Source organism: Cydia pomonella, chromosome 7 (genome assembly GCF_033807575.1).
Source record: "Cydia pomonella isolate Wapato2018A chromosome 7, ilCydPomo1, whole genome shotgun sequence".
Taxonomy (NCBI): Eukaryota; Metazoa; Arthropoda; class Insecta; order Lepidoptera; family Tortricidae; genus Cydia; species Cydia pomonella.
This window is the reverse complement of record NC_084709.1, coordinates 14,758,798-14,773,470: the sequence shown is the minus strand read 5'-3', so window position 1 is coordinate 14,773,470 and position 14,673 is coordinate 14,758,798. Positions and strand designations below refer to the sequence as shown.

At 34.5% G+C, this 14,673-nt stretch overlaps 1 protein-coding gene across 1 annotated transcript; it reads right to left on the bottom strand.

The window, feature by feature from the left end:
- Positions 1 to 2,519: 2,519 nt before the first annotated feature.
- On the bottom strand, positions 2,520 to 14,468 carry LOC133519906 (cuticle protein 19-like). The gene is made up of 4 exons (XM_061854102.1): positions 14,382 to 14,468; positions 9,055 to 9,291; positions 3,876 to 3,972; positions 2,520 to 3,227 (listed from the first exon to the last, which is right to left on the bottom strand). The coding sequence occupies exons 1-4, from the start codon at positions 14,394 to 14,396 to the stop codon at positions 3,070 to 3,072; spliced, it is 507 nt and encodes a 168-aa protein (XP_061710086.1). The 5' UTR covers positions 14,397 to 14,468; the 3' UTR covers positions 2,520 to 3,069.
- Positions 14,469 to 14,673: the final 205 nt, after the last annotated feature.

Here is a 14,673-nt window from a genome sequence, read left to right as displayed (position 1 = left end):
TTTGGCTACTACTCCATGAAAGCAAATATTGTCTGCTTAATATTACATACTAAGCCAATTCGTTCTCATTTATTACTCCGGTAATTCTCGTAACAAATTAAAACGAACAGCTCAATCAATTACTATTCAAATGATACACGTGATTCAGAAAAATGTTTACGCACAGTAACTGCTAATGAAACTCAGCATGCAAATCAATGAAAGTGAACGCGACTCGAAGATGTGACAGTATCGTGTGATGAGTTTTAGACAAACAAGCTGCCATAATTTAACTAGAATCCGCCTTAGTCGCAAAAAACTTGCACATTTATCTCGAGAGCTTGTTATGTTTTTACTGTTTTTAGTATTGAATTCTAATTATCTCAATGAATATTTAACAGTCAATGAAAATTGATACTCACATTCTACCTCGAACTCTTTTATTTTTCAAAAAAAAAGTGAATTATTATTACATTTTTGAAGTTCAGTTGAAATGACTAGCCACTTAGGTATGGAAGGTAAAGACAAGGAACAGAAATTCCTTAGGCGGAATTGTTGCAAAAGTGTGTCAGCAATAAATAATAGTTCCAAATCTCTCCAGAGTAGCGCTAGAATAGCTAAAAACCTAGGCGTTATTGACGGAATGAAGTGCGCTGTCTATGATTAGATTTTTTTCTCAAGTATTCTAGGTATTATAGCGTTACCTATTTATAGTTTTTTTCGGATACTTTTTGGTATATGGAGATTTTGTTCCTTGCCTCTACCTTCCATACACTTAGGGGTGAATCATAGACAGGTATTGTCATTTGTCATCTGTCGTAGACTGTATAATATGAATTATTCCGTTTTCTTTGAGCCATATATTCAGTCCAAATATGGACACCATCAACTTAGTGATAAAACCCATTCTTAGATAGCTCATAGTCACCGAGAGAACTAAAGAATCGTCAATACTTTTTATGTCTGGATCCCTCTAAGAAGCCCCAGCAGGAGCCATCAAGTAAGTCCAATGCACATCCAAGTTCAGGTCTTGGGATATTTAGCCGTCGTAAGTAAGCGGGTTACTGAATAGTAACCCGCTTAGTTATTCCTTTTTAAGAACCCGTAGCTAAAATGGCAAAAACGGCACCCTTATAGTTTCGCCATGTCACCATGTGTTTCCGTATGTCTGTCTGTCCGCGGCTTTGCTAACTATTGTTGAAAACGGAACCCAAAAACACTGTATGGTGAGAATTAGGCTATATCCCTAGCCTATAACTACTTAAAAATCAAAATACACGAGCAGCCGATCTTTGTATTATTGGCATTGCACATCCTTTAATGCCAGATATCGGACTGTCATTTCTAATATTTATACATTTCGAATTATATAGCGCAAGAATTGAAATAAGTTTGTAAGTGCGTGAGCAAAGTTTTTTGTCATTGCAACCTAATATAATGGTCTTATTTAGAAATCTTAGAGGTATCAATTCCTCTTAGACTACAAAACTGATGCAATGAATTTTGCTACTTTTTAGATTTGTGTTTGAGCATATTTGGCTATATTAAATCGAAAAATAGATGTATGTATTGTGTGCATTCAAATACCAAATGTGTGAATAAGCATTTAGATTATTGTTTTTTCAACCCCTTTAGTTTTAGAACTGTGTAAAAGTGATTTCCTGTTAATCTGTTATACATATATAAACGTGATATATACGCCATTTTGAATTTTGGCATAACAATCATTTATGACTAAAGTGCCGAGAGGATAATTGTTTTGCCTGTACAAGTAATGGCTCTGTACCCGAACGTTACGTACGTATGTTACAAAAAAAACTGTTTATTTCTGTGTTTTTTTTTTGTAACGTATGAAGGTACAAGTGTCGGACTTTAATTGTTGAGCCATTTAGGGTTTAATTTACATTGGACATTTTATACCGTTAACGCACTCAGTCCATTTTTAACTTCTAATTAAAGATGTTATTATAATTTATATATATTTAAATAAATTATTTAACGTTCGCTAGCACCGGCTTTCTATTTACGTCTTTATGAAAATCGTTTAAAAATGAACCTAAGATAGAGATTGGTTCTATGTAGGTAATTGCGGAAACTCTTTTACGATTGACGAACGATAAGCACCATTAAATGCATAAAGCAACAAGCGTGTAGTTACATGTAATAACATTGTGATCGTTCCTACAATGAAAAATACCGACAACTGTCCATATCAACAGCAAGCCTTAAAAACAATGGCAGACTTTCTTCCACTTATAAGTTATTACCCAGATAAGTCGGTGAAAATTACATTAGTATGCACTCTTTGCTGATTTGCTGTCTTAAACTTGTTCGAGCGTTACGGCTAAGTAATATTTTAGACACTATACCTAATCTCTATTCATATTCCAACATTTATTAATGACCACTTAGTTATGTTTCATGCATGGTTCGTTTTTTGTAACTATGATGTATTGCTACCTATATTGTAGTAGGAAGTGTCAGGTCTGGTATCGATTTATTTAATCTGGATTGTGACATCGGAAGTAAATAAAAACTAATTTATCGTTTAAACGATTTATTACTTTTTTCTTTAATCAAGATGTATAAAACAACATTTATCTCATACCACATCATACATCATGCAAACATTATTAAATATAGATAATAATAACGGTTTCTGATTATGTGTATGAAATTCCTTCTGATAATGGTACAAATGATAAGTTATACTTACATAAAATAATGAGTAAATTTTGTAAAACGGACACAATATTATATAGATATGAGAAATTTCGAATCGTTAACTAAATCATAAATAACAAATCAGACTAATAAAAGATAAATAAATAAAATGAAACTTTAAAGGCAAGTGCAATCAGGTGTCTCTTTGTGCCACAACGCATTTAAAATGATGAACATTTTTCGTTAATCTTACAAGATTTTATATTTCTGACACCTGTATTTACTGGAAAATCATAGAAAATCCAGTTTATATCACAGAACGTCAATTCTCAAAAGGTATCTCGAGTGCCTATTTAAATACTCTTAACGCCATCTATTACTCCATCGTTACTATTTGGTAAAGCGGACGTTTGATTTCAGCGCCACCTAGTGGTATCCGTAGTAATCGTGTGTGTCGTGACCGTACACCTGCGGATGGTGAGCGTGGCCGATGCGCTTGACTACTGCGTTGAAGCCATTGTGCTTGTCAGCGGTGTATTCTACGATGCGGGTGGTGCCATCGGGTTCGGCGAGAGAGTATGCGCCTGAAAGGTTTTTATGTAATATTGAATAACAAATTAGAGAATTGAGTGTATAGAGGCTTATTGTCAATGTAAACTTTCAACAACCGTCACAGTAAATTTACTGCCATCTCTTGACATAGGATTAAAATTTTTAGAACGCCATATGACTTTGACCCATGTTCTTACACTGATATGTGTTAAAATTCTTACATATCAAACTGTGTCGCCATCTACACGAGTATAGGCCAAAGGTATGGCGCCATCTTTTTTGAGCATAATTTTTTCTTGATTTTCCGAGTCTGGTTTTTTTCTTAGACTTTATTTATTTCAAGTGAATTAAAAAAAAACTAATCAGATTTCATAAATTACCGCCAGAACCCTAAGTACGTTTTCGTAAAAAAAGTTTAGTTGTCATACAATTATGATGAACACCGATTGATTTAGGTAAAATTGACGTCTGTATTGTTCAGATCTTGAATATCATGATAAAAAAATGCGGTTTTGTTAGTGTAACCTTAAATATTTCACTGCCATTAAAATTTTACAGTTTATATTATTATTTTTCTCAATTATAAAGTAAAGCTATTTTTGTGGTAAATGTGGTTAACAAAAGGTGTTTAATATAATATACCATTTCTATACAAGGTATAGAAATGTCGTAAAAATTACCTTTAACAACATCACCATCGCGCGTTTCCCACTGGGTCTTGTGGTCGCCGGTGTGAGGGTCCTTCACGGAGTAATCGAACGCATATTTGGGATGGGCCTGAAAAGAAGCATGTATGATTATTTAAAATTGTAGGATTAGATATTAGATATGTATAACTTTTGTACGTATAAGGACTCAGTTATTGAAACAACGACATATTGGATATGTTTTTTATTCAAAGGCGCTATCTGACTCTTACATTGTGGTGTTATTACATATCGAATGAAAGTATCATGGTTCGACTTAAATATCGACTTTGCCCTTACATGCCCTTTGAAATTTAAATTAAAAAGAATATTTATATTGTTTTAATTTTAAATTTCACATCTTTCTTACCCTTACACTTTGATGAAATAATATTATTGAATAATTTGAAATATACCACCGATCTGAAATAAGTACTATGCCTGACACATAAATCTTTAAAGTACTTTAAAGGATTGCTGGATTTGTTGAATATGGACTTCGTCCGTCAATGCTTAAAATATCAGCATGTAACTTTAATTTGAGCGTCTTCAAATATTGAATTAATATTCAGTTTCTAAATAAGTGCCTGCGCTTTTTTAATATCAATCAACGGCCTAGTTGAGGATAAGCATTGTACCATTTGTACAAGGCAAATGTTTAGAAACTCGTCAAAGAGATGGATAGAACGAAAAAATTAAAGAAAAAATAAGATTAATTTTAGAAAAATTTAACAACAAATAATTACTTAACTATACACTGTGCTTTTATTGAATTCCGTTAACTTCGGGGTAAATATCGGTAAGTACTAGGAAACTAAACAGCAATAGCTAATTTAAATATATATATATATATATATATATATATATATATATATTATATATATATATATTAGCTATTTTTATTTTTATAAAAAGTAATTAAATGTAGCATATAGCGTTGTTCTAACACGGGCATTACATTTAACTCAACCAAACAATTGAAAACTGTGACATATCAATGTTATTTCGACCATCAATCGTCTGAGATAGTACTTACGTTTAGTAGCAAATGTATGAACTCACACTAAACACTAATTAATATGTAAACAGGCCCTAAGGTAAGTGTACACGCTCGTAAGGGCCTTATAAGATAAAAATTAATGACTGAGTATCTCCGAAATGGAGTTAATTAGTCTTTGAGAAAGTTACTTAATTTAAAGGTCAGGGATGCACCCTCGAAATTAACGGAATTTAAAAAAAAACACGGTGTATAACATTATCATCAGCTATCAAAGCTTCCGCTCAGCTATGAATACTTAGAAACCCTTCTGAGGGTATGGAGACCGACATATTTTAGCAATAAGGCTAGAAACAAAGACATAGTACAAAACCACATGTCAACATACAATCACCCGCCGGCTTCCTGCGATGTATCCGGAACGTAATTCGCGGAGCGCGCTAATGGTCATTACTGTCAGCTTGACGTATATTTTGACTGACACTATAATTTTGAGGAACAATGCAAATGATGGATATGTAGTTACTACATGTCTGTTTACATTACCGATTTAATAGAGTAAGGTGTATTGGGATAACTTCGAAATCGGGGTAATTTCAAACTTTTGCAACACTTACGTTACTGCAACGCTTACCAAGGAATTTTCACAGTAGGTAGCGCGAGGCTAGTTCGAGTTTTAGATCCGATTCCGATACGATACTGATCTATCAGTGTCAAAAGCGACGATTATAGTTGAAGAAATGTCACTTTTGACACTGACTGATCAGTATTCTAAAAAAAGGCCCGTGATTGTAGTTTAGTAGATATTTGTAATTTTCAAAACTATCCCGCTTTCGAAGATTACCTCATTTGATATAATGATAGGTAAAATTATATACTGCTCAAAAGAAAATAAGGTCTGCTAGCGGTCCGATTCGAACTTACGTATACGTCAATTTCCTAAAGATAAGATATGGATTGGATATGTCAGTGACAAAAGTGACGTTTTTGTTTGGAGTAAACGTCACTTTTAACACTGACATATGTAATCCATATCGTATCATTAGCAAATGTTTGACGTATCTTAAAGTTCGAATCGGGCCGTAAGAGTATTGAGCATTACGTGAAAACAGGGTGTTTCTGCTTGGTACCTCGTTCGCTAAATTTAAATGTCAAATAGGTTAGATCGTTAACTATGTTTTACTTGAAACTTGTTATATTTATTTTTTACTTTTTAAAATTAATTTTGGTAAGTCCTGAAGAACCTTTATCTGTTTCAATTTTAATTAAAAAAAGTGGAAGTGGTGAGGTAAGAGTACTTTAGTACTTTTCAATTTTAATTTTAGAAATCCGTGGGCGTGGGCGTTTGGTGGCCGGAAAAATTGCAAATTCCCAACCTATCTCACATTTTACTCAACCTGCATTGTTCACAACACATGTCTTTTTAAAAATAATAAACAGTTAAACAAGGCTTTGATTGTTTTTAAGTACCATCAACTGGAATGAATAGGGATGGCTGGAGTGAATAAACACAAAATTTGAAATGTGACATACCTGACATTTCCTAAAATATACCCACCTAAAATTAATTTATATTCGATTGAAAATATTAATACATTTTGTATGATTTCATTTCTGTGGTTAGTCCAGTTATTAAGAATAAAAGATAACAGGTAAATCACATTTTCAGTTTTCATCCCTATTCACTCCAGCCATCCCTATTCTCCCTAGTTGATGGTAGTCAATCCATTCACATATTTCAATAAACATGAAGTTTTCTTGTAATGATCAAAATCGTTAACGGTTCCTATAATTTCTTGTGAGTAGTATAATATATAAATAATAGGGGATTTACCGCGAAACTTTGCGTAGGAGGCGCTTCTAGCACATACTGAGGGCCTACCACGAAACACGAAAATTGAAGTCTCGTTATCTCCACTCTAGCATATTTGAGTGATAAAGTTATCAAAAATTCGACAAAAAAATAACGACTCATTCAGTGATGTAAAAACGCTACATTTGAATTGAGTACACAATGAAAATTGAGTTAGTTTAGTAAAAATAACGTTACTATTGCAGTCTTTTATGCAATAGTTTTCATTCATATCGTTACAGAATGTTTTGTTAGTGTATGAATGGGACAAAAAAGATTGTTATCGTGCTCCAATGATGCGGAACGGAAAAATCTAGCTTGTTCAAATGTTCTTTTTTAATCTGTTTACTTAATAAAACTTTTTAAGTAAATTATACGTTTTTAAGTAGGTATCGTTTGAAAAAATATCTTTATTATAAGAAACTTTTTAATTTTTAGGGTTCCTAACCTAAATAGTAAAAACGGGACCCTATTACTAAGACTCCACTGTCCACTGTCTGTCTGTCTGTCTCCAGGCAGTATCTCATGAACCGTGATAGTTAGACAGTTGAAATTTTCACACATACTAAAAACAGAATAAAATCAATATATAAGTTATGGAGTGGTAGGAGTTCATAGGCTACGGACACTGCTTACCACCAGGCGGGCCGTATGCTTGTTTGTCACACTCTATACAGTATACCTGTATGATGAAGTATTTAACTGAATTCATTTGGTAGCATTTTTTTAAATGATTTTACATGGCATTTACGCCAGTCCTACATTACATGGGACAATGGCTACGGCAGCATAGTCTTCTCCTGTTTCTAGTTATGTTGATATGTTCTATATGATCAAAACATAAAAAAAACCCAATAAATTGACACTTTTAGTAGGATTGACAGGGAAAAATATACTGGCGCCAACTGTAAAAAACTTTCAACCGAGCAATTCCAGTATATTGATACATAGTTATTTGTGCAACAAGAGAGGAAAGTTAGTTTTTCTTGCGAGTGTTGATTTTGAGTCCCTAGTAAGCGAAATAATCTCTAATTGAATCACTCGCTTCGCTCGTTATTCTAAGCTAGAATCTTGAGCGTAGCGAGGCACTCATAAACACGACATGTAAAATAACTTTGCTATCGTGTGACACATACAACTTTTCTCCTCAGTAGTATTTAGAACATACAAAATGTTTATGAAAGGTTCATTGGAACATAGAAAAATTAACATCTGTATTCATGGCCTTCACTAAATTAAAAAGCTACTTTGTCTCACCCCCTGGAGTGATGAAAGTCTTACTTTCGTCACTCCCTGGAGTAGTAGGCTTGTTCGAGCTGCAGAGGTTACATTCATGAGGTCATTACAGATCAGGGGGCCGATTTTTGAATTTCGAGCACTCGATTTCGTCACTAAAATCTGCGGATAACGGCGAAATGCTTTTTCTGAAACACAAGCTATAGAAATTGGGAATCTAGTGGTATTGGCCACTCGTTTTCAATTCTATTAGTAGTAGTAATTTAAAAGCCTAGTAGTGGAGATAGTGTTGAAAGGAGACACACGAAATCGAGCGCTCGAAATTCAAAAATCGGCCCTCAGGTCAGATTCTTTTTTTTTTTATACCACGACGGTGGCAAGCATGCATACGGCCCGCCTGATGGTAAGAAGTCACCGTAGCCTATGAACGCCTGCAACTCCAGAGGTGTTACATGCGCGTTGCCGACCCTTTAAAAATCTGTACACTCCTTTTTTAAAGAACCTCATACTGTAGACCCTCGGGAAAACCTCGGCAGGTAGCTCATTCCACAACCGGAGCGTGCGCGGGAGGAAGTTCCTCTTAAACCGCACAGTGCGTGACCATGTAGGTTCTAGGGTGTGAGGATAAACACCCTGCCGACGGCGGGCGGTGCGGTGATAGAAAGTAGCCGTGGGCATCATGTCAAACAATTCTTCAGAGCACAGCCCATTGTACAAGCGGTAGAACACACATAAAGAGGCAAAGTCTCTCCTTAGACTTAAAGGTTCAATACCGCTTGTGAGTTTGGGATCGTCGACGATTCGTACAGCACGTCTTTGAACTGAGTCGAAGGGCCCAAGCTGGCATCCAGGTGCTCCTGCCCAAAATTCTAAAGAGATACTCGTAAATATCTTGTTATGATACTTATGATACATTTGCTTAGGAATTTAAACAAGGATGCCGATTCAAACTTACATTTAATATCAAAATGATGTCATTTTGATATATAAGTTACGTTCTAATTATCCTCTTGATGAAAATAATGATATTCTCGATCTCAACCACTGAATAATTGTAATAATTGGCTTCCATAACTAAATTTACTTACATGATAGTCTCCGTGGTGGCCATCATCGTGCGCCACAGCGTAGCCCCCGTGGCCCCCGTGGCCCCCGGGGCCTTCGTAACCTCCGTAGCCACTATAGCCGCCGTAGCCACCTAGCCCACTGTAGCCCCCGTAGCCACCATGGCCCCCGTAGCCAGCGTAGCCACCATGGCCGCCGTAGCCAGAGTGGCCTATGTAACCAGCGCTAGCAGCGGCGCAGGCTGCGACGAATGCGAATACCTGAAGATATGTCGATAAAATTATAGTAGACATTGTAGTCAATTTTGTTTGACTTAAAGGTGATATGAGAGGGGTCTTTGAATGGTTTATTTACAATATGTGTCATAGAATTCGACACGATGATATGTTACAATGGATTTTATTCAAGGTTTTATTTAACTTGAGCTGATCTGATGTTGGAGACAGGAGGTGGCTATGGGAACTCTGTGAGAAAACAACGCAAACTAATTGTAATTGAGGTTGTTAGAATTGTCTCGATGAGGATTAGTTGCCTGTGGAAAGAAAAACAGTCAGCTATAAAAAACCTGTACCAAAAATATATGTTTTGCCAAAAACTTGTAATAAGTATAATAAATTACTTTATTATGAATTATTGAAAAAAAGTACTAAACAATGGTATAAAACAATGCCATTTTCTTGGTGCTTATTATTATTATTGGGGTGTTGCGGGCCGTTAAGTGCCACGTCGACCCTTTAAAGTTCATTACTAATGCCCGTGGAATCCAGGAAGTTATAGATTCTCTGGGCCACGAAGTTCTGTACCTCATAGGGTTGCAATACATGCCGCCCTAAGTAGTTACTTCTTTTTGACAGATAATGTGCATTGCAGTCTCCTCGGACTCCTGGCAGAACCTGCATGTCGCATCTTGTTTCTTTCCAATTTGAAACATAAATGTTTGTTGACTTACAGTGTCCAGTCAATATTTTAGTCACCCCGCAGGTTTTGTGTTTCAGTGTCCTTAGCTGTGGTGTTTAGTTTTTATTTATTTAGCCTTTTTTCCTAAATAAAATTTGATTTACATATTGTGTTAAAGTGCATGCAATTTTTATAAATGATAATTTTTAATAATAACAAAAGCAATTTCAACACAAATAATTAGTTAGAACTTTTTTATCAAGGAACTCTTCATAGAGTAATGGCCTCCTCCATTTTTCTCCACATAGATCTGTCATTCGCTTTATCAATCCAATTTTTTCCTGCTACTTTTACAACCTCATCGAGCCATCTCTCCGCAGGTCTGCCTCTGGGTCTCTTGCCTGCAGGTCCTTTCCATAAAGTTATCTTTTTGGCCCACCTGTCCTTGTTCATACGGGCAGTATGACCGGCCCACTACCATTTAGCGAAGGTAAGATGCAGGAATCCAATATATTTTTTCTTTAATTTAATAGAAGTCTTTGACTTTAGAATTCCTTTAAAGCTCCAGAATTTATTCCAAGCCAGGTTTACACGTCTCATTAACTCGTCATGGTGTCTTGATTTTTAAATGACACTTGTTTGTACATATTCTAATAAGATACTATTAATGTGTATTGGTGACTTTTTGCTGTTTGTCATAATTTTAGTTTTAGTTGTATTTAGTTATAAACGTTAAAATAAATGTAACGTAATGTACGTTAAATTATTATAAAAATAAGGGGTCTAAATTAGGGCGGCGCATATTTACACTGATAAGAATATGACAATTTAAAATGAGCATTTGTTTAGTTAATATAAACCGATTAAAAACGCAAGGTTGTATCTTATTAATTTACTATTAATGTGTAAGAAAATGCTCAAACATGGATTTGCCTTATTATTTTGAAAGGCGCTTGTTATTATTAGTACTTCCATATAAAAGACATGAACGAGTGCCGACCACCAAATCGATTGAGCTTAATAGTTATTTGCTTCACAAGGGGGCAAAGTTGTAGTTTAAGCCCTCGTGCTAATATTGATGAAATATTCTTACCCAAGCAGGCGAAAGATCCCAAAATGTTGATAAGTGGCTTCTTGACTGGTTAAACAACTTTGCTACCGATTGGAACACTGAACAGTTTTTGACCTCACCAACGCGAGCAAAATACTGATTACAAATTCAATCCAAATAAACGTTATTATCATAATTAAATATCAATTCTCGATGAATTTATTCATAATTTCTCCATGCAATTTCGCTAACTGTAACTGTCAACTTTGTAGAAATAAACCGAATAAGTACAATTATATGTAGCCTGTGACCTTTGTCCGTTACATGTAAATAACCATAACAATCAAATTAAATTTGCATTATTATCAATGAAAATCACCTTAACCTTAATTGTACATTTTGAATACTTAATGTACTATTTTTTTTTTTAACCAGTGTGTAACCGCCATACGATAAATAAATAAACCTTAACCTTGGTACAGATTACCATGTTAACAGAGGTCATCGTATCTGCAAATATTAGTTCACCATATTACAATGGTTTTCCCATACGTAATACGTTATAAAGAACAATAGTTCTCGAAACAAAAGAAGGAAGCGTAATAAACGTTATTAATTTCCTGTTCAAATGTACTCATTTATTAGTTTTGATGCATTTCCTAGAGTTACGTTTGTTTACGTTATGCGGTGCGACACTTGACTGCAGATGAAATAAACCATAACAAGGTAACGAGGCATGTAAGCTTGCAAGTACATGCAGCTGTATGCAATATAAAACCATAGCCATATGAGTTTATTAAAACAAATAGAATTTGTAGAAATGACAGGTAAAACTTAAGGGGTGTACTGAAAAAAATTGTTAACTTCAAATGATAAAAACTAATGCAACTGATAAGAAACTATTTTTTAAGGAATAACTACAATAAAAAACTTCTTTTTCTCAAACTTGTAATGAAATGTTGACATCACATACTTCAAATTAGGTCCGGAAATACCACATATCAGGTGCGATCAGTGAAGATGATATGTAAAGGAATTTCATACAGCCTTACACACGTAGGCCTGTAAGGCAACCTTCTTTTGTTTTTAAACGTCAAATTATGACATGACTTGGCATTCAACCTTAAAAAACCTATAACCAAAATTCTGCCATTAACCTTTTTTTTTCTGTCTTTTTTGGTTTTTTTTTTCTTTTTTCTGTTTGTTAAATATTATTTCTTCGTTGCAAAGGGGAACGAAAATTTGAGTATTTGTGCGCTACGACGCATGGTTTAGGAGATACAGCCCTATAAAGTTTTTTTTTTCAGTCATACAGAAATCTTTATAGGCCTGTATCTCCAAAACCGTGCGTCGTAGCGCAAAAATAATCAAATTTTCGTTCCCCTTTGAAACCCATCATCATCAACATCATCATCATCATCCTATTTTTTTAATCATTATTTCATTGCAAGTTTGAGAAAAGCATTATACAAATCTCGGCGAGAAACGGTGTTGCCAGCCGCGTATTATATTATATATCGGCTCGCTACGCTCAGCCGTGTATATCTACTTGGCCTGCAACCCTTCGTTTCCCGTCCTCTTATAGTAAAGTACTATTATTTTAGATAATTGACAGTTTTTAAATTATTATTTTTTCTGTAGGAGTGATAAGCAGCTTCTTCCTAGCGCATACAGTGGCAGCTTTTTACGGAGCTGTTTTCATATTTGCCTGCACCAGCCCAAAACTTGCTGGAGCCCTATAATAGCCGCGAAAAAGGCACAGCAGGACGTTTGGTACTCTTACTCTGCTCTTCGTCTATTATCAAATGAGATTTTATGTACGAAAGAAATTGTATGCTTTTCGACTAGGACTAGGATTAAATAACGCAAATTTTTGGTTAGTTTAGCTATCCTAACCTTCGTACGAATATCTGAACTGACTTTCGTTGTAGTTCGTTGCACTTTAGCCGCATATGTACCCCAGTTTTACGATAAACATGATAGGTATGCTTCGTTTTCGCAAATTCTATTAGCAATCATTCTGATGGGCCTAGTGTCACTTGTGCCTAGAGGTCTGCCGCTTCGAAGCCTCTGTTCAAAAGACAACATACTTGATTACTTATTTATTATAAAATGCACGAAACTTCGAGGTCATTTTAAGAGTTTCGAAATCAAACATATAGGATGTTGCAAATTTTCTTGCTATTTGGACAATACTAAATTCCAGTAATCTCTTCTATTTACCGGTGTAACGTCGCACAGCGTAACGCCAGAATTATTTATATTGAAATATATTGTATAATAGTAAGACTTTTAATCGCGCAAAAAAGACGTAGACGTCTTGTTTAGAAACAAACCTACAGCCGTATTAAATTTACAGTTTTTGATACAAGCCTTATGCTGGCGCCATCTGTAAAATACTTCGATTGGCCAATCCCACTGGTTAATTTGTTAGTAACATAATTACAAACGTCACTTCATTTGTATAGAAAAGTATTGACCAGTACACTTCATGAAACGCTACCCTACAAATCGTTATATAATAAATTATTCAGTCTCAATACTTACTTAGTATTTTTTTTAGTCTGTCACTAGAACATTAGTACAATTAAAGGAACCAAATTGTCAAATTGTACTTCAGTAGTTAAGATTATACATTCATGTGTTTTGTTTACAAATACAAGAACACACACAAAAACAATTATTAAAGTAAAAGTATCACAATATACAAGTTTCGACATGAGAACCAAGTTTAATGTACTTATAGTTATTACCAGACATTGAAATCGCACCTGTATTTATGTATTGTATTGTAAAATAACTGTTCTATAAAAGGGCTCAAAATATTATCACACGCTTTCTAAAGTTAAATAAATGCATTTGAACTATTTTCGATAAATACATAAATTAAACAATAAATTATTTTTTTACTATAAATAATAGGTAAAACAATCTATATTTTCTAAATGATCTCAGATAAAAGTAGAACGTATATCCATTTTTGCTTTTATATTCGTTATGTTTACTTTTGGTTATTTTATGACAGATCTAAAAGTCGTAAAAACCGTACCATTTACGCTGCAAGTGTTTTGTTTACTTATTGATTTTCCTGACAAAAAAATATTTGTATTTTATATAAGCCATCGACTTTTATAAAAATATATCATAACGTCCACATTATTAGATCGAAACAAATAATTTCACGCACATCCAATGACAAATATTGAATGATTACCCCAATTAGACAAATATCTCAAATTTTGACACATAATATAATGATGAAATTCACATATACTCGTATAAATATGAACCCCGAAAGCAATACACTCTTTTCTTGAGCACTGGACAGTTTTTTTTTAATTATTGAAGGATAATATTTTTTTATGTTTTTCTCATTGTGTCTGTCCATTGTTCCGTACTCACTTGTAAGGCACGCATGTTTGTATATGCACTAATGTCCACTGGGTCACTTTCGTCCTCTTCAGCCCGGCCGACAGGAGAACTGACACGGCGGCTCCCGGCACGCGCACTATTTATAACGACGCCACTAGTTATTACGAAATGCTGCTGTTGTTGTTTTCATGTTACGTTTTTTCATACCCTTGATAGGTGCTGATAATATTCCCAGGAAAATATATGAATATTTTAATGCGTTAAATACTTGACTAGTAGACGAAAACATTGTGTGTTGGTTTTTGGCTTTTGGCATTTCATA